At 41.7% G+C, this 18,408-nt stretch overlaps 1 protein-coding gene across 1 annotated transcript in view; it reads left to right on the top strand.

The window, feature by feature from the left end:
- The first annotated feature begins 960 nt into the window (after nt 1–960).
- The window catches only part of LOC110516765 (uncharacterized), a 34,821-nt gene continuing 17,373 nt past the window's right edge, over nt 961–18,408 (top strand). Inside the window, exons 1-58 of the mRNA XM_090211613.1 lie at nt 961–1,171; nt 1,357–1,463; nt 1,589–1,765; nt 1,892–2,100; nt 2,201–2,295; nt 2,465–2,493; nt 2,667–2,688; nt 2,789–2,816; nt 2,920–3,004; nt 3,146–3,292; nt 3,375–3,586; nt 3,697–3,800; nt 3,916–4,034; nt 4,136–4,303; nt 4,520–4,719; nt 4,827–4,939; nt 5,125–5,231; nt 5,357–5,533; nt 5,660–5,868; nt 5,969–6,063; nt 6,233–6,261; nt 6,431–6,452; nt 6,553–6,580; nt 6,684–6,768; nt 6,910–7,056; nt 7,139–7,350; nt 7,461–7,564; nt 7,680–7,798; nt 7,900–8,067; nt 8,284–8,483; nt 8,591–8,703; nt 8,889–8,995; nt 9,118–9,294; nt 9,421–9,629; nt 9,730–9,824; nt 9,994–10,022; nt 10,192–10,213; nt 10,314–10,341; nt 10,445–10,529; nt 10,671–10,817; nt 10,900–11,111; nt 11,222–11,325; nt 11,441–11,559; nt 11,661–11,828; nt 12,045–12,244; nt 12,363–12,475; nt 12,610–12,716; nt 12,836–13,006; nt 13,268–13,473; nt 13,631–13,731; nt 15,664–15,782; nt 16,040–16,195; nt 16,537–16,751; nt 17,026–17,111; nt 17,253–17,380; nt 17,537–17,662; nt 17,833–18,023; nt 18,165–18,256. Coding sequence (XP_090067739.1) covers nt 1,015–1,171; nt 1,357–1,463; nt 1,589–1,765; nt 1,892–2,100; nt 2,201–2,295; nt 2,465–2,493; nt 2,667–2,688; nt 2,789–2,816; nt 2,920–3,004; nt 3,146–3,292; nt 3,375–3,586; nt 3,697–3,800; nt 3,916–4,034; nt 4,136–4,303; nt 4,520–4,719; nt 4,827–4,939; nt 5,125–5,231; nt 5,357–5,533; nt 5,660–5,868; nt 5,969–6,063; nt 6,233–6,261; nt 6,431–6,452; nt 6,553–6,580; nt 6,684–6,768; nt 6,910–7,056; nt 7,139–7,350; nt 7,461–7,564; nt 7,680–7,798; nt 7,900–8,067; nt 8,284–8,483; nt 8,591–8,703; nt 8,889–8,995; nt 9,118–9,294; nt 9,421–9,629; nt 9,730–9,824; nt 9,994–10,022; nt 10,192–10,213; nt 10,314–10,341; nt 10,445–10,529; nt 10,671–10,817; nt 10,900–11,111; nt 11,222–11,325; nt 11,441–11,559; nt 11,661–11,828; nt 12,045–12,244; nt 12,363–12,475; nt 12,610–12,716; nt 12,836–13,006; nt 13,268–13,473; nt 13,631–13,731; nt 15,664–15,782; nt 16,040–16,195; nt 16,537–16,751; nt 17,026–17,111; nt 17,253–17,380; nt 17,537–17,662; nt 17,833–18,023; nt 18,165–18,256 — 7,300 coding nt within the window. The 5' untranslated portion in view covers nt 961–1,014. The remainder of the gene's footprint in view (nt 1,172–1,356; nt 1,464–1,588; nt 1,766–1,891; nt 2,101–2,200; nt 2,296–2,464; nt 2,494–2,666; nt 2,689–2,788; nt 2,817–2,919; nt 3,005–3,145; nt 3,293–3,374; nt 3,587–3,696; nt 3,801–3,915; nt 4,035–4,135; nt 4,304–4,519; nt 4,720–4,826; nt 4,940–5,124; nt 5,232–5,356; nt 5,534–5,659; nt 5,869–5,968; nt 6,064–6,232; nt 6,262–6,430; nt 6,453–6,552; nt 6,581–6,683; nt 6,769–6,909; nt 7,057–7,138; nt 7,351–7,460; nt 7,565–7,679; nt 7,799–7,899; nt 8,068–8,283; nt 8,484–8,590; nt 8,704–8,888; nt 8,996–9,117; nt 9,295–9,420; nt 9,630–9,729; nt 9,825–9,993; nt 10,023–10,191; nt 10,214–10,313; nt 10,342–10,444; nt 10,530–10,670; nt 10,818–10,899; nt 11,112–11,221; nt 11,326–11,440; nt 11,560–11,660; nt 11,829–12,044; nt 12,245–12,362; nt 12,476–12,609; nt 12,717–12,835; nt 13,007–13,267; nt 13,474–13,630; nt 13,732–15,663; nt 15,783–16,039; nt 16,196–16,536; nt 16,752–17,025; nt 17,112–17,252; nt 17,381–17,536; nt 17,663–17,832; nt 18,024–18,164; nt 18,257–18,408) is intronic.

The following is an 18,408-nucleotide window of genomic DNA, read 5'->3' as shown; positions in this document are numbered from 1 at the left end:
CTATCCATTCCTTTCAAGAAATGACTCATCAGGTAATAAATGGTTCTGGAAAGCGCAAAAACATACACACTTCTCTGGGCCAATCCATTGAACTCATCTGCTTAGGGGAACTTAAAGTCCATTTGTTTAACTCTGCTTTTGTTTCAGATCCCGGCTGTGTCTCAAACACCAGTGGAAGCATGGACTGGCTCCAGAGGAACTTTGGCATCTTTTCTGTTTTTGCAGAACTGCAGGAGTTACAAGTCCTTAATCCCGACTTCTCCAGCGTAAGTGGCCTAGGTGTTTGTCTGGATGGTTATCCCCTCAATAACATTACCGCGCCACTCACTGACATGTGCCACCTTTCTTTTGCTTTTTCTATTTGTAGAAGGAATCACTGTCGCTGCTTACCCCAACCCAAGTGGCACAATTGACATTGACCTCTGGGGCATTGAATGACACAGATGACATTAAACTTGTGTTTACGCGGCTGGAGGAAGGTGACGCTTTCAAAAATGTTGACGAGTTTCTGACGCAACTGACCGCAAAGGAAGAGGTAATGCACTTTTGAGATAAACAAACTGCATGATTTCATCTTGACAAATAGCAATCCCCATGTCTTCCTGTGTCTCCCTTTGTGGATAGTGAAAGACAACAAATGAGCAACGAGCAACATATCAATCTTCTACTTTCATGTATTACCGGCAAAGCTCGATGGAATGCCGTGATGAGTTGTGCAGTGTTGAGGAACTCTGGTCATGTGTTTCAACAGATTCCTGACATCCATCCAGCCGTGAGAGATGTGATGATGAATCAGACGTTCAACATCATCAGCCTTCAATTCCCAGAGTTCGAAACGCTGGACTGGATTGCATGGTTCGAAGTAAAGCTGATTCCCATCCTCCCCAGTTTGAATGAAGTCATGCTCACCATTGCTACCTCAAACGTCAACTGCACCAACTACCAAGTCATGTGAGTAGGGGCCAACTTCCTGCTAAAATTAGCCATGGATTCGATGACTAAAATCTATTGCAAATGTGGGGTGGAAGCGTCATGAGTGTATCTTTTCCCATTTACAGTGTAAATGGAATGGACAGAGCTTTCCCTGAAATGACTCAGGATAGAAGAGAAGGAATCGCAAGAGTCCTGCTGAAATACCTGAGGAAATCTGTGCACCTCATCAATGGACCAGGTAGGACTCACCAAGCAGGTTGTTGTGCTCATTGGCTTTCTGTTTGATTCTTCATCGCCTATGCTGAATGAAGCGTGCTTTTTTTGAAAGGAGTGAACAGTTGGCATGTTGCTTCCTTCTCTATTGAATATAACATCAATGTACTCCACTTTTCAATAACCAAAACGGCCACACATGTCTTTTAGCTTGCAGGCAGGACATCCACGATGACAATGACTGGCTTGCAATCAACCTGGGTTCATACTCCGAGTACACAACCTATTCGGATCTCAAAGACTTCAACATCTCAGGGGTAAAACAATTGTTTGCCAGTGTTCTTTGCATGACCAGAATTGACTAGTTTGACACTGCTCATGTGTGGAATTATGGCTATTTAGAGGGCTAATGCATTGTATTCTGTTGTCTTCTTCTCCCCAGGTGGCAGTTCTAGACTCCCTCTCACCAAACCAGAAAGCTGAATTGATACTGGACCCAAGCACTGGCGCTCTGGAGAATGAGACTCTTGTGAAGAACGTTTTCATCAGCTTGCTGGAATCTCCAAGGGAAGAGCAGCTCAATGAGTTCTTTGTGACTTTTGTTGAAGTCACCAAGCAGGTCAGTACATCACTCTCTGGCTGGAATGGACCTTGTACAGTGAGACCTGGCTCTCGACAAAGTCATCTGACAAAACAATCAGGATGAATGGATGTCCTCCTAAACCATGAACCATTTATTTTCCAGGAAAACATCACTATCATCACAAACACAGCCGTAAGAGACACAATGCTAGACCTGACCTTGATGGCTCTTGCTCCCAAATTCGACGTTTTTGAGCCAAAAGACTTCCAGCTGTGGTTCCAAGTCAATCTGGTTGTTCTGCTGGCCAGCTTCCATCCTGGCAGATTGGTTGATATCCCCCTAAACATCACCTGTGAATCCTACAATGCCATGTAAGAGACTACTTTACCCCAAACAAACGTACAAGGGACTGCCTCGTAAAGTACAGATTGACAAAAGACTGCACTAATGTCTCTTTCCTTTTTCTCTCAGATTTACGGGTCTCGACCAAAGTTTGGAATCTCTTCCGCCTCACCTCTCACAGGGTGTAAAGGCAAGCTTGGATGCACTGATGAAGACATTCCAACGTATGTTATAAACTGCTATTTTTCAACAACAGACACTGTATCTTCTGAACCCAGCATTTATAGAACATTTAAAAAATCTCCAAAAAGGCATTGTGTTATTTTGCTAACTCATATGCTCCGAAATCTTCCCGTTGATTGACTGACCTTATTTAAATTATCCCCCTCAAAGGTTGCTCAAGGCCTCCAGCTTTAATTGTGGTAAGTACTCTCTGAGTGGGAGCTTATTTTAAATAGACCTTTTGTTTACGATATGGGAAAGGTCATGCATCTGGTATCTGCATTGTGGCATTGTTCAGAAAGCCAAAGCATCTCTTTTGTTTTCTCATTTAATTTCACACTGGTAACAATATTATTTCCCCCCCCCCATATAGTGCAAAGAAACATTGGTCAATGGTAAGTTGATGCTAGCTGTGCAATTGACATTTTCTTGAATCAGATTGGCAATTTATGATTTGTGTCTGAATAACTATTGTTTTTATGTTCTCTTTTGCAGAGAAACAACTTTGTGCTGGATTTAACAGGTGGGTTCAGTGCTGTCTTGCACAGTGCAGGTTGTAAGACATTGAGACACACAGGGTATCATTTGTAAACTAATAATGTATTTTTCATTACCGTTTCCTACAGCACACAACTGAAGCAACAAATGTCGATTGGGAATTCCAATGAATCCCTTTGCAATTTCAACATCTCTGAATATGCCTGTTCCTCAGTAAGCTTTTTCAATTCACCACTAAATGTTGTCAGTAGCAACAGATACATTTCTCTCGTCCTCATCTTCTTTATTGATGTTACTCATGTTGATGTCACAGTTGTCTAATTTCGTTCACATCCCTGCATTATTTTCTTTAAGACAACCATTCTGTCAGCGGACAACTTGGTGACGATCCTGAAATGCCAATTGTCCAGCAAAAAGACTTACTCAACAGAAATGTGGAAGCTGTTCTTCCAAAACAATGCTGCAATTCTGGACCAGGCTCTTCTGGATTACTCCAGCATGGTATGTTGAATCCCAGAATTACAACAAAATGTTGGCAATATGTGTGGATTTTGTCAATACACATCTGTTTATACCTTTCCAGAACCCCAACACCAGCAGTCCAGCTATGCCAAATGTCCTTGATGCCATTGGAGATGTCAAACTCAACAACTTCATGAATGCACAGCTGAACAACGCCAGCTTCGTTGACAAGTTGTTCCAGAAGATGCTCCGTCCATTCTTGGCATCTCCATCTAGGAATTTCCTCTCCTGTCTCAGCTCAAAGAACTTCAGTTGTCAGACCTACCAAATTGTGTATGTAAAGCCATGATACCCAATGCCATTGTCAATACAACTGGTGATATGCCTACAATTGAATAAGAAGTCAAGATAACATAGGTAACATGGGCTCTGTTCTCTTTCAGCATTGAGACTCTAAGCAACCAATCAGCCTCCATGGACAGAGAGCAACAACGAGTGATCTTCACTCATTACATCTATCCATTCCTTTCAAGAAATTACTCATCAGGTAATAAATGGTTCTGGAAAGCGCAAAAACATACACACTTCTCTGGGCCAATCCATTGAACTCATCTGCTTAGGGGAACTTAAAGTCCATTTGTTTAACTCTGCTTTTGTTTCAGATCCCGGCTGTGTCTCAAACACCAGTGGAAGCATGGACTGGCTCCAGAGGAACTTTGGCATCTTTTCTGTTTTTGCAGAACTGCAGGAGTTACAAGTCCTTAATCCCGACTTCTCCAGCGTAAGTGGCCTAGGTGTTTGTCTGGATGGTTATCCCCTCAATAACATTACCGCGCCACTCACTGACATGTGCCACCTTTCTTTTGCTTTTTCTATTTGTAGAAGGAATCACTGTCGCTGCTTACCCCAACCCAAGTGGCACAATTGACATTGACCTCTGGGGCATTGAATGACACAGATGACATTAAACTTGTGTTTACGCGGCTGGAGGAAGGTGACGCTTTCAAAAATGTTGACGAGTTTCTGACGCAACTGACCGCAAAGGAAGAGGTAATGCACTTTTGAGATAAACAAACTGCATGATTTCATCTTGACAAATAGCAATCCCCATGTCTTCCTGTGTCTCCCTTTGTGGATAGTGAAAGACAACAAATGAGCAACGAGCAACATATCAATCTTCTACTTTCATGTATTACCGGCAAAGCTCGATGGAATGCCGTGATGAGTTGTGCAGTGTTGAGGAACTCTGGTCATGTGTTTCAACAGATTCCTGACATCCATCCAGCCGTGAGAGATGTGATGATGAATCAGACGTTCAACATCATCAGCCTTCAATTCCCAGAGTTCGAAACGCTGGACTGGATTGCATGGTTCGAAGTAAAGCTGATTCCCATCCTCCCCAGTTTGAATGAAGTCATGCTCACCATTGCTACCTCAAACGTCAACTGCACCAACTACCAAGTCATGTGAGTAGGGGCCAACTTCCTGCTAAAATTAGCCATGGATTCGATGACTAAAATCTATTGCAAATGTGGGGTGGAAGCGTCATGAGTGTATCTTTTCCCATTTACAGTGTAAATGGAATGGACAGAGCTTTCCCTGAAATGACTCAGGATAGAAGAGAAGGAATCGCAAGAGTCCTGCTGAAATACCTGAGGAAATCTGTGCACCTCATCAATGGACCAGGTAGGACTCACCAAGCAGGTTGTTGTGCTCATTGGCTTTCTGTTTGATTCTTCATCGCCTATGCTGAATGAAGCGTGCTTTTTTTGAAAGGAGTGAACAGTTGGCATGTTGCTTCCTTCTCTATTGAATATAACATCAATGTACTCCACTTTTCAATAACCAAAACGGCCACACATGTCTTTTAGCTTGCAGGCAGGACATCCACGATGACAATGACTGGCTTGCAATCAACCTGGGTTCATACTCCGAGTACACAACCTATTCGGATCTCAAAGACTTCAACATCTCAGGGGTAAAACAATTGTTTGCCAGTGTTCTTTGCATGACCAGAATTGACTAGTTTGACACTGCTCATGTGTGGAATTATGGCTATTTAGAGGGCTAATGCATTGTATTCTGTTGTCTTCTTCTCCCCAGGTGGCAGTTCTAGACTCCCTCTCACCAAACCAGAAAGCTGAATTGATACTGGACCCAAGCACTGGCGCTCTGGAGAATGAGACTCTTGTGAAGAACGTTTTCATCAGCTTGCTGGAATCTCCAAGGGAAGAGCAGCTCAATGAGTTCTTTGTGACTTTTGTTGAAGTCACCAAGCAGGTCAGTACATCACTCTCTGGCTGGAATGGACCTTGTACAGTGAGACCTGGCTCTCGACAAAGTCATCTGACAAAACAATCAGGATGAATGGATGTCCTCCTAAACCATGAACCATTTATTTTCCAGGAAAACATCACTATCATCACAAACACAGCCGTAAGAGACACAATGCTAGACCTGACCTTGATGGCTCTTGCTCCCAAATTCGACGTTTTTGAGCCAAAAGACTTCCAGCTGTGGTTCCAAGTCAATCTGGTTGTTCTGCTGGCCAGCTTCCATCCTGGCAGATTGGTTGATATCCCCCTAAACATCACCTGTGAATCCTACAATGCCATGTAAGAGACTACTTTACCCCAAACAAACGTACAAGGGACTGCCTCGTAAAGTACAGATTGACAAAAGACTGCACTAATGTCTCTTTCCTTTTTCTCTCAGATTTACGGGTCTCGACCAAAGTTTGGAATCTCTTCCGCCTCACCTCTCACAGGGTGTAAAGGCAAGCTTGGATGCACTGATGAAGACATTCCAACGTATGTGATAAACTGCTATTTTTCAACAACAGACACTGTATCATCTGAGCCCAGGATTTATAGAACATTTAAAACATCTCCAAAAAGGCATTGTGTTATTTTGCTAACTCATATGCTCCGAAATCTTCCCGTTGATTGACTGACCTTATTTAAATTATCCCCCTCAAAGGTTGCTCAAGGCCTCCAGCTTTAATTGTGGTAAGTACTCTCTGAGTGGGATCTTATTTTAAATAGACCTTTTGTTTACGATATGGGAAAGGTCATGCATCTGGTATCTGCATTGTGGCATTGTTCAGAAAGCCAAAGCATCTCTTTTGTTTTCTCATTTAATTTCACACTGGTAACAATATTATTTCCCCCCATATAGTGCAAAGAAATATTGGTCAATGGTAAGTTGATGCTAGCTGTGCAATTGACATTTTCTTGAATCAGATTGGCAATTTATGATTTGTGTCTGAAGAACTATTGTTTTGATGTTCTCTTTTGCAGAGAAACAACTTTGTGCTGGATTGAACAGGTGGGTTCAGTGCTGTCTTGCACAGTGCAGGTTGTAAGACATTGAGACACACAAGGTATCATTTGTAAACTAATAATGTATTTTTCATTACCGTTTCCTACAGCACACAACTGAAGCAACAAATGTCGATTGGGAATTCCAATGAATCCCTTTGCAATTTCAACATCTCTGAATATGCCTGTTCCTCAGTAAGCTTTTTCAATTCACCACTAAATGTTGTCAGTAGCAACAGATACATTTATCTCGTCCTCATCTTCTTTATTGATGTTACTCATGTTGATGTCACAGTTGTCTAATTTGGTTCACGTCCCTGCATTCTTTTCTTTAAGACAACCATTCTGTCAGCGGACAACTTGGTGACGATCCTGAAATGCCAATTGTCCAGCAAAAAGACTTACTCAACAGAAATGTGGAAGCTGTTCTTCCAAAACAATGCTGCAATTCTGGACCAGGCTCTTCTGGATTACTCCAGCATGGTATGTTGAATCCCAGAATTACAACAAAATGTTGGCAATATGTGTGGATTTTGTCAATACACATCTGTTTATACCTTTCCAGAACCCCAACACCAGCAGTCCAGCTATGCCAAATGTCCTTGATGCCATTGGAGATGTCAAACTCAACAACTTCATGAATGCACAGCTGAACAACGCCAGCTTCGTTGACAAGTTGTTCCAGAAGATGCTCCGTCCATTCTTGGCATCTCCATCTAGGAATTTCCTCTCCTGTCTCAGCTCAAAGAACTTCAGTTGTCAGACCTACCAAATTGTGTATGTAAAGCCATGATACCCAATGCCATCGTCAATACAACTGGTGATATGCCTACAATTGAATAAGAAGTCAAGATAACATAGGTAACATGGGCTCTGTTCTCTTTCAGCATTGAGACTCTAAGCAACCAATCAGCCTCCATGGACAGAGAGCAACAACGAGTGATCTTCACTCATTACATCTATCCATTCCTTTCAAGAAATGACTCATCAGGTAATAAATGGTTCTGGAAAGCACAAAAACATACACACTTCTCTGGGCCAATCCATTGAACTCATCTGCTTAGGGGAACTTAAAGTCCATTTGTTTAACTCTGCTTTTGTTTCAGATCCCGGCTGTGTCTCAAACACCAGTGGAAGCATGGACTGGCTCCAGAGGAACTTTGGCATCTTTTCTGTTTTTGCAGAACTGCAGGAGTTACAAGTCCTTAATCCCGACTTCTCCAGCGTAAGTGGCCTAGGTGTTTGTCTGGATGGTTATCCCCTCAATAACATTACCGTGCCACTCACTGACATGTGCCACCTTTCTTTTGCTTTTTCTATTTGTAGAAGGAATCACTGTCGCTGCTTACCCCAACCCAAGTGGCACAATTGACATTGACCTCTGGGGCATTGAATGACACAGATGACATTAAACTTGTGTTTACGCGGCTGGAGGAAGGAGACGCTTTCAAAAATGTTGACGAGTTCCTGACGCAACTGACCGCAAAGGAAGAGGTAATGCACTTTTGAGATAAACAAACTGCATGATTTCATCTTGACAAATATCAATCCCCATGTCTTCCTGTGTCTCCCTTTGTGGATAGTGAAGGACAACAAATGAGCAACGAGCAACCTATCAATCTTCTACTTTCATTTATTACCGGCAAAGCTCGATGGAATGCCGTGATGAGTTGTGCAGTGTTGAGGAACTCTGGTCATGTGTTTCAACAGATTCCTGACATCCATCCAGCCGTGAGAGATGTGATGATGAATCAGACGTTCAACATCATCAGCCTTCAATTCCCAGAGTTCGAAACGCTGGACTGGATTGCATGGTTCGAAGTAAAGCTGATTCCCATCCTCCCCAGTTTTAATGAAGTCATGCTCACCATTGCTACCTCAAACGTCAACTGCACCAACTACCAAGTCATGTGAGTAGGGGCCAACTTCCTGCTAAAATTAGCCATGGATTCGATGACTAAAATCTATTGCAAATGTGGGGTGGAAGCGTCATGTGTGTATCTTTTCCCATTTACAGTGTAAATGGAATGGACAGAGCTTTCCCTGAAATGACTCAGGATAGAAGAGAAGGAATCGCAAGAGTCCTGCTGAAATACCTGAGGAAATCTGTGCACCTCATCAATGGACCAGGTAGGACTCACCAAGCAGGTTGTTGTGCTCATTGGCTTTCTGTTTGATTCTTCATCGCCTATGCTGGATGAAGCGTGCTTTGTTTGAAAGGAGTGAACAGTTGGCATGTTGCTTCCTTCTCTATTGAATATAACATCAATGTACTCCACTTTTTAATAACCAAAACGGCCATACATGTCTTTTAGCTTGCAGGCAGGACATCCACGATGACAATGACTGGCTTGCAATCAACCTGGGTTCATACTCCGAGTACACAACCTATTCGGATCTCAAAGACTTCAACATCTCAGGGGTAAAACAATTGTTTGCCAGTGTTCTTTGCATGACCAGATTTGACTAGTTTGACACTGCTCATGTGTGGAATTATGGCTATTTAGAGGGCTAATGCATTGTATTCTGTTGTCTTCTCCCCAGGTGGCAGTTCTAGACTCCCTCTCACCAAACCAGAAAGCTGAATTGATACTGGACCCAAGCACTGGCGCTCTGGAGAATGAGACTCTTGTGAAGAACGTTTTCATCAGCTTGCTGGAATCTCCAAGGGAAGAGCAGCTCAATGAGTTCTTTGTGACTTTTGTTGAAGTCACCAAGCAGGTCAGTACATCACTCTCTGGCTGGAATGGACCTTGTACAGTGAGACCTGGCTCTCGACAAAGTCATCTGACAAAACAATCAGGATGAATGGATGTCCTCCTAAACCATGAACCATTTATTTTCCAGGAAAACATCACTATCATCACAAACACAGCCGTAAGAGACACAATGCTAGACCTGACCTTGATGGCTCTTGCTCCCAAATTCGACGTTTTTGAGCCAAAAGACTTCCAGCTGTGGTTCCAAGTCAATCTGGTTGTTCTGCTGGCCAGCTTCCATCCTGGCAGATTGGTTGATATCCCCCTAAACATCACCTGTGAATCCTACAATGCCATGTAAGAGACTACTTTACCCCAAACAAACGTACAAGGGACTGCCTCGTAAAGTACAGATTGACAAAAGACTGCACTAATGTCTCTTTCCTTTTTCTCTCAGATTTACGGGTCTCGACCAAAGTTTGGAATCTCTTCCGCCTCACCTCTCACAGGGTGTAAAGGCAAGCTTGGATGCACTGATGAAGACATTCCAACGTATGTGATAAACTGCTATTTTTCAACAACAGACACTGTATCATCTGAGCCCAGCATTTATAGAACATTTAAAACATCTCCAAAAAGGCATTGTGTTATTTTGCTAACTCATATGCTCCCAAATCTTCCCGTTGATTGACTGACCTTATTTAAATTATCCCCCTCAAAGGTTGCTCAAGGCCTCCAGCTTTAATTGTGGTAAGTACTCTCTGAGTGGGATCTTATTTTAAATAGACCTTTTGTTTACGATATGGGAAAGGTCATGCATCTGGTATCTGCATTGTGGCATTGTTCAGAAAGCCAAAGCATCTCTTTTGTTTTCTCATTTAATTTCACACTGGTAACAATATTATTTCCCCCCATATAGTGCAAAGAAATATTGGTCAATGGTAAGTTGATGCTAGCTGTGCAATTGACATTTTCTTGAATCAGATTGGCAATTTATGATTTGTGTCTGAAGAACTATTGTTTTGATGTTCTCTTTTGCAGAGAAACAACTTTGTGCTGGATTTAACAGGTGGGTTCAGTGCTGTCTTGCACAGTGCAGGTTGTAAGACATTGAGACACACAAGGTATCATTTGTAAACTAATAATGTATTTTTCATTACCGTTTCCTACAGCACACAACTGAAGCAACAAATGTCGATTGGGAATTCCAATGAATCCCTTTGCAATTTCAACATCTCTGAATATGCCTGTTCCTCAGTAAGCTTTTTCAATTCACCACTAAATGTTGTCAGTAGCAACAGATACATTTATCTCGTCCTCATCTTCTTTATTGATGTTACTCATGTTGATGTCACAGTTGTCTAATTTGGTTCACGTCCCTGCATTCTTTTCTTTAAGACAACCATTCTGTCAGCGGACAACTTGGTGACGATCCTGAAATGCCAATTGTCCAGCAAAAAGACTTACTCAACAGAAATGTGGAAGCTGTTCTTCCAAAACAATGCTGCAATTCTGGACCAGGCTCTTCTGGATTACTCCAGCATGGTATGTTGAATCCCAGAATTACAACAAAATGTTGGCAATATGTGTGGATTTTGTCAATACACATCTGTTTATACCTTTCCAGAACCCCAACACCAGCAGTCCAGCTATGCCAAATGTCCTTGATGCCATTGGAGATGTCAAACTCAACAACTTCATGAATGCACAGCTGAACAACGCCAGCTTTGTTGACAAGTTGTTCCAGAAGATGCTCCGTCCATTCTTGGCATCTCCATCTAGGAATTTCCTCTCCTGTCTCAGCTCAAAGAACTTCAGTTGTCAGACCTACCAAATTGTGTATGTAAAGCCATGATACCCAATGCCATCGTCAATACAACTGGTGATATGCCTACAATTGAATAAGAAGTCAAGATAACATAGGTAACATGGGCTCTGTTCTCTTTCAGCATTGAGACTCTAAGCAACCAATCAGCCTCCATGGACAGAGAGCAACAACGAGTGATCTTCACTCATTACATCTATCCATTCCTTTCAAGAAATGACTCATCAGGTAATAAATGGTTCTGGAAAGCACAAAAACATACACACTTCTCTGGGCCAATCCATTGAACTCATCTGCTTAGGGGAACTTAAAGTCCATTTGTTTAACTCTGCTTTTGTTTCAGATCCCGGCTGTGTCTCAAACACCAGTGGAAGCATGGACTGGCTCCAGAGGAACTTTGGCATCTTTTCTGTTTTTGCAGAACTGCAGGAGTTACAAGTCCTTAATCCCGACTTCTCCAGCGTAAGTGGCCTAGGTGTTTGTCTGGATGGTTATCCCCTCAATAACATTACCGTGCCACTCACTGACATGTGCCACCTTTCTTTTGCTTTTTCTATTTGTAGAAGGAATCACTGTCGCTGCTTACCCCAACCCAAGTGGCACAATTGACATTGACCTCTGGGGCATTGAATGACACAGATGACATTAAACTTGTGTTTACGCGGCTGGAGGAAGGTGACGCTTTCAAAAATGTTGACGAGTTTCTGACGCAACTGACCGCAAAGGAAGAGGTAATGCACTTTTGAGATAAACAAACTGCATGATTTCATCTTGACAAATATCAATCCCCATGTCTTCCTGTGTCTCCCTTTGTGGATAGTGAAGGACAACAAATGAGCAACGAGCAACCTATCAATCTTCTACTTTCATTTATTACCGGCAAAGCTCGATGGAATGCCGTGATGAGTTGTGCAGTGTTGAGGAACTCTGGTCATGTGTTTCAACAGATTCCTGACATCCATCCAGCCGTGAGAGATGTGATGATGAATCAGACGTTCAACATCATCAGCCTTCAATTCCCAGAGTTCGAAACGCTGGACTGGATTGCATGGTTCGAAGTAAAGCTGATTCCCATCCTCCCCAGTTTGAATGAAGTCATGCTCACCATTGCTACCTCAAACGTCAACTGCACCAACTACCAAGTCATGTGAGTAGGGACCAACTTCCTGCTAAAATTTGCCATGGATTTGAAGACTAAAATCTATTGCAAACGTGGGGTGGGTATCTATAGCAAGCGTCATGAGTATATATTTTCCCATTTACAGTGTAAGAGGAATGGACAGAGCTTTCCCTGAAATGACTCAGGATAGAAGAGAAGGAATCGCAAGAGTCCTGCTGAAATACCTGAGGAGATCTGTTCACCTCATCAATGGACCAGGTAGGGCTCAACAAGCAGGTTGTGATGCTCATGGCTCTTCTGTTGCATCTGCTGATATGTTGCTTCCATGAACAAGATATCCATGAAGGCTTTTCCTCATTTTAATAATCAAAATGGCCATGCATTTCTTTTAGCTTGCAGGCAGAAAATCCACAATGATGCTGACTGGCTTGCAATCAACCTGGGGCCATTCTCCGAATACACAACCTATTCTGATCTCAAAGTCTTCAACATCTCAGGGGTAAAACAATAGTTTTCTACAAAAACATTTGAGTGCAACATTGGAATCTTGTAATTTGACGCTGCTCATGTGGAGATATGGCTAATGCATTTTGTATTCTGTTGTTTTCTTCTCCCCAGGTGGCAATTCTAGACTCCCTCTCACCAAACCAGAAAGCCGAGCTGATACTGGACCCCACAAACCTGGCAAATGAATCTCTTGTGCAAGAGGTTTTCCTAGGGGTTCTGGGATCTTCAGGTGTGGCGGAGATTGGTCAATTTTTCCAATCATTTGTGGAGGTTGCTTCAAAGGTTTGTATTTTACTTCTTGGTATTGAGATGATTGGTTTATTTGAACACATCTAAACAACATTGTCATCATGGTAAACCAGGAGTGGTCCTAAGCTATTGCCATATATGCAATAGATTGTGAACTTCTCAAAATAGCTAAGGCAAGACTCCAGCCACTCGATTTACCTACTGTTGTTGTTTTTCTAGCAATTAATTTTCTCTGATGCTGTTAATCTACCAAGCACCTCCTTACAGAATGTTTTTTTGTATTTATTTTTACAGAGAAACCTGACAGCTATTGAGCCAGGACTGCGAGACACCCTCTTAAACCTGACACTGACGGCACTCGCCCCCAAATTGCAGACACTAGATACTCTGGGATTCAAGCTTTGGTTCCAGGTCTATCTCCCGTTATTCCTCCCAAGCATTCATCCTGGGACCTTTTCCGTCATCCCAAGGAATATCAGCTGTGACTCCTATAGTGCAATGTGAGTTTCAGCTCTCAGTGTTTGCAATGATTATTGAGGCTGTGATTTGGCATGTGATTGCCAGATGCTGTGTATTCTAAATATCTATTCTACATACTGCACATTAGTACATTTAATAGGTTGTCTTTTAATAAAACATGTTTTTTTATTTACACAGCATCAAGGGGTGTGATAATGTGATCACTAGGTTGTCGCTGATCCAGTCCCAGCAAGTCTTCGTGTTCACCAAGGATTATTTGACAGGCCAATCCATTGAAGGTAACATAATGAGTCCTGTAACTCAAAATATCATGTTACTATGTTGGCTGCACAAAAGTCTATTTGAATCAAACATGGCGGCAGTATCAAGTTTACCTAGCACCCATTCAAATTGGCCGTAAATGTTAATAAACATTACATCGTCTATTCACAAAGCTGTCTGCCGCCTGAGGCGATTTCACCGACACTCCCACGCTGCCCAAACTCTCTAAATGCAATATAAGCAAGACATTATTTTTCAGTTACTAAAGATACACTTACTGAATGAAGTTTAGGAAAGTTGCACCCAGCTGTATTTTGAGAAACACAAGAAATGTGGAACAGAATGGTGAGATGGAAAGGCGAGCGCAAGGTGAAAGAATGTGTCGTAGCTGAGCTGGCTTGTGAAAACAGCTGGGTGCAACTTTGCTAAACTGCATACAGTAAGTGTATCTTTTGTATTTGAAAGATTCTCTCTCACTTATATGAAAGTTGAGCTCCAAAGGTTTCCAAAACCATATCGAGGCATATTTGCATTTAGACAGTGTCGCAATTTAACAGAGCGCTGGGATTGTAGTTCATGACTTAGTCATCTGTGATCAGTACCATCAGCTGAAAACCCAAGGGGGGCCTGCTGTAAACTGGATTATACCCCACTTGAGAGCTAAGATTTAACTGACTTACAAATACAAAATAACTCCATACTTTGCATAAAACATTATCGAATAAATACAAATGTAGTCTAAAAGTTATCATTTTTACAGACGCTAGGTAGAATGGCTAGTTTATATTTTTGAACACATTTTGCTAATTTTACATCGGACAAAAAAAAAGAAAGCTACACAGTATTAAAGCCTAGCTGATTGCTACTGTATACGTGATGACATTTCATATTATTTTGAAAAGTTGACATACCTGTGTTAGAGTTAACATACCTATATATCGTGTACAATAGATCAGAAAAAAATCTGTGTTCATCAGCTAGCTAGCTACACAATTATGGTAGCTACATTCTTGACCTTGGTCAGAACAGAGCTAGAACAATAAAGGCTGATGTCATAGAGCTGATGCCATTAAAAGAGGCCCAACTTCAGTATGGAAAGATTTGTGGAATGGAACAACATCTGGGACCAGATCTAAACAAGCAACTTAGAAAGTTGAGAGACGTCAACAACCTTCAACAATGTACCTACGGTGCCTTCAGAAAGACTTGATACATATCAAACAAATAGAAGCACATGTTTCAGTTTAATACAATACGCAAGAACATCTAGACAGATTAATAATGGCTGTTGATGCTCGAAAAAGGCTTTTCTATTCAAAACTTTTTGGAAGCTTTCAACTGTCCAGCTAAAAGAATAAATAATAATACATTATCTGATGAAATTGCTTTAGAAAAAGAGGCAACAAGACAGGGAAGTCCCCTCTCCCCCTCCTGTTTGCATTGGCAATTGAACCGCTTGCAAAAAATAATTACACAGGACCCAAACGTAACAGGTATCAGTATTGGTGAACATGAATAGAAACTAAACGTATTACAGATGATCTGCTGATATCCCTGACCAATATTGAAAACTCAATGCCCCCTATGGTAAAAAAAATATTTTCAGAATACAAAAGAATCTCAGGATATAACATTTATGTGAAGAAAAATAACAACTAAATAATGGCAATAGGAAAAATACAAATAATAGATTAAATACTTAGGATGCTCTATTCATGGCATTATATCTGCAACGTTAAACAACGTTGGACTACAGAACGTGGTCCAGATTTTGCACGTCTCTATGGGACATGATTTGTTGCTTCGCCACATAACAAAGTAACGTCACATCTATTGGATTGAAAGAATAACTAAAGCTATAAATGACGAATAGATCGATTGTCAACAGATTAAAATAATAACGTTTGGAAACTGAACTAGTGTTCAATTATTTCGGTCCCTCCCCCAAGGATTTTCCTGTGTGAAGACTGTGAGAGATGACAGAGATTGGCTCGGAAGCAACTTTGGACAATTCCGGGTCTATGCTTCATATGTGGACTTTGTGACCCTGAAGAGTGATTTCAATGGAGTAAGTCACAAGGCATTATGTCAGTGAAACATCTTTTTGTATTACAGTCTTACAGAGTCTGAAGCTATTTTCCTCTCGCAGTCATTTCTCTGGGGTCTGATCATTTCAATTTAGGAACTGAAATAGGATGTTCAATTCTGCATTAATTGAGCTAAGTACTAGCTGTTCCTTAATTGAAGTGGTAATAACCTAAACATTGTCTTTGAGGTCCTGACGTGCAATGTCAGACACTTGTTTAAATGATTTCTGATCTCCAGGTGAAAGCAGCAGATCTCCTCACTCCCATCCAGCTGGCTCAGCTCGCGACGATTCCCTCCCAACTTGAAGGGGCACAGGGTGTCAACAAGATCATGGCAGCCATCAGTCCGGCTAACTTTGGATTGTTCTTTGACATACTCTCACCTGCCATTCAGGTACGTACAGCGTCTGTCTACTAACCTTTCAGGTACACAGCATTGATGTTTCTGATTAGAATTGAGGTTGTTCTACAATACTAAAATAATTTTGAGAGACATTACTAACATAAGTAATGTTTGTTGTTTATTGAGTTTTAGTTATATGTAATATCCACAATTCAGCATGTTGCTGTCAATTGCACAATGCTATGTTTGAAAACTGTCTAAAGCAAGCCTTTGCCTTTGAAATTGGTGACACTTAGCTCATTATTTTTTTACATATGTATTTTCAGTTGTGTTATAACATTGAAAATATTGAATATTGAATGGCTTATTGACGTGTTTGAAACTTCTTCCAGAAACACACGAAGAACTACACAGAAGAGGTGAAATCAGCTTTCCTCCAGGTGGTGCTGGACAGCGGGAACCTGTCCTCCAACACCATCAACGACACACAATTCCTCGTTTGGCTCAGGGTTCGGCTGAACCCCCTCTTGCTGAACCTCTCATCCAATCAAGTGACACCACTCTTCCGCATCATGAAGGATAGGGGCTGCAACAGCAGCCAAGAAGCGTAAGGAGAGATAACTAAGTCAAATAGCTGTTTATATGTGTTCTGATGTGCTATAGCTGTCTATATGTGTTCTGATGTGCTATAGCTGTCTATATGTGTTCTGATGTGCTATAGCTGTCTATATGTGTTCTGATGTGCTATAGCTGTTTATGTGTTCTGATGTGCTACATCAGTTCAAGATAATCTAAATTAACAAATGTAATAGAACATTTAAAATAGCTTTTTAGTGTGATATTTACACATATCTCTCGTCGTTTTTCTTTTGGAAACTCAGAATCTCATTATTAGACACTCTGCGGTCTACACTGACTAAAGACACACAGAGGGAAATCTACAGCAATACCTTACTCCTCCTGAAAGGTACGCATTTGGGTCTAAAACTGTGTTCTTCGATCCCGGTTCTAGGGACCTAGAGTGTAGTAATTCAGGTGTTTGTTTAAAATGCTGGGGCTATGTTAATTAAATACATTTATCTAAACTGCCGTTTTTCTCGTCTGACAGAGCCAACGCCACTGCGATGCTATGTAAACGGAAGCTTCTACTCGTTTTTGAGAAGCACGTTCCTTGGCTTTGGATTCCCCGACCTGTCAATGCTTTTCACGCTCATGCCAGACACACGCCAACCTGAGGTAATGGCAGAGGACCTCTTCTTCATCTTCTTCATCTTCTTCTTCTTCAATAATACAAAATTGCAATTAGAACAACTTGGGCCTAGTTCAAGTGGCTGTCCCCTTTGTTTTTAATGATCGATTGATCAGTAACCCGTCATTCTCCTGGTGTTGCAGCTCCTGAATTCCATAACCTCCTCTGAGCTGAGTCAGTTCCTCAGTCAACCTGACGTGGTTGGCAACGGTTCCAACGTATGTGCTGTCTTCAACAACTACGCCAAGACGCCTGTCTTCCTGGAAACAGTATGCGGCATTTCTACTTCCTGAATTATATTCGTATTTTTGAACGTACTTGGTTTTGTTGACGATTTGACATCGTTTTGTCTTTTGCGTTGTGGTCAGCCCAATTTGAATTGAAAAGAAACGTGTATATTGGGCCTTTTCACCCCAACCCATCTTGTTTCTCACTTCAGGAGGATGTCCCCGAGGCTGTGAAGCAGCTGACCCTTCCCTGCGTCTGGTCTTTAGCTCTGAACAGCGGCAATAGGTCAGAGGTGAATGCCTGGTTTGACCTCAGACTGAAGAACTACTTGAGGTTCCTTACCAGGAGCCTCGTCAGCTCATCTAAAGTGCAAAACGCCAGCTGTCTCGCATTCCAGAAACTGTAAGGGCTTCTTTGTTTAATGCCATTTTTAATTGACTGAAAGTATCATGAATCCTTTCTTTGCACGTTGGATGATATAATATGTCAAACACTAACAGCATGCATAGCCTTTGTTCTGATCACATCGTTGTTTTGCTTCAGAGTCTCAGTCCTTGGAAGCGATTTCAGCTACAACAGCTCTGACTTTGCACAGAGTGATGTGTACATCACCATTAAGTCCTACCTGGGCACAGGTAAGACTTTGTGTCACTGGAAAGTTTGACACTGGATAAAAACTCGACTAACCATTCCTGTGTAGATATGATTATCTCCTGTAAAATCCTCCTCATCTGAGATGATGATTCAGTCATAGAAGGTGTTTTATCCATTTCAGGTTAATGACTAA

This window comes from Oncorhynchus mykiss, chromosome 19, assembly GCF_057628025.1.
Source record: "Oncorhynchus mykiss isolate SJ-2025 chromosome 19, ASM5762802v1, whole genome shotgun sequence".
Classification (NCBI taxonomy): Eukaryota; Metazoa; Chordata; class Actinopteri; order Salmoniformes; family Salmonidae; genus Oncorhynchus; species Oncorhynchus mykiss.
This window is presented reverse-complemented; position numbering and strand designations above follow the sequence as displayed.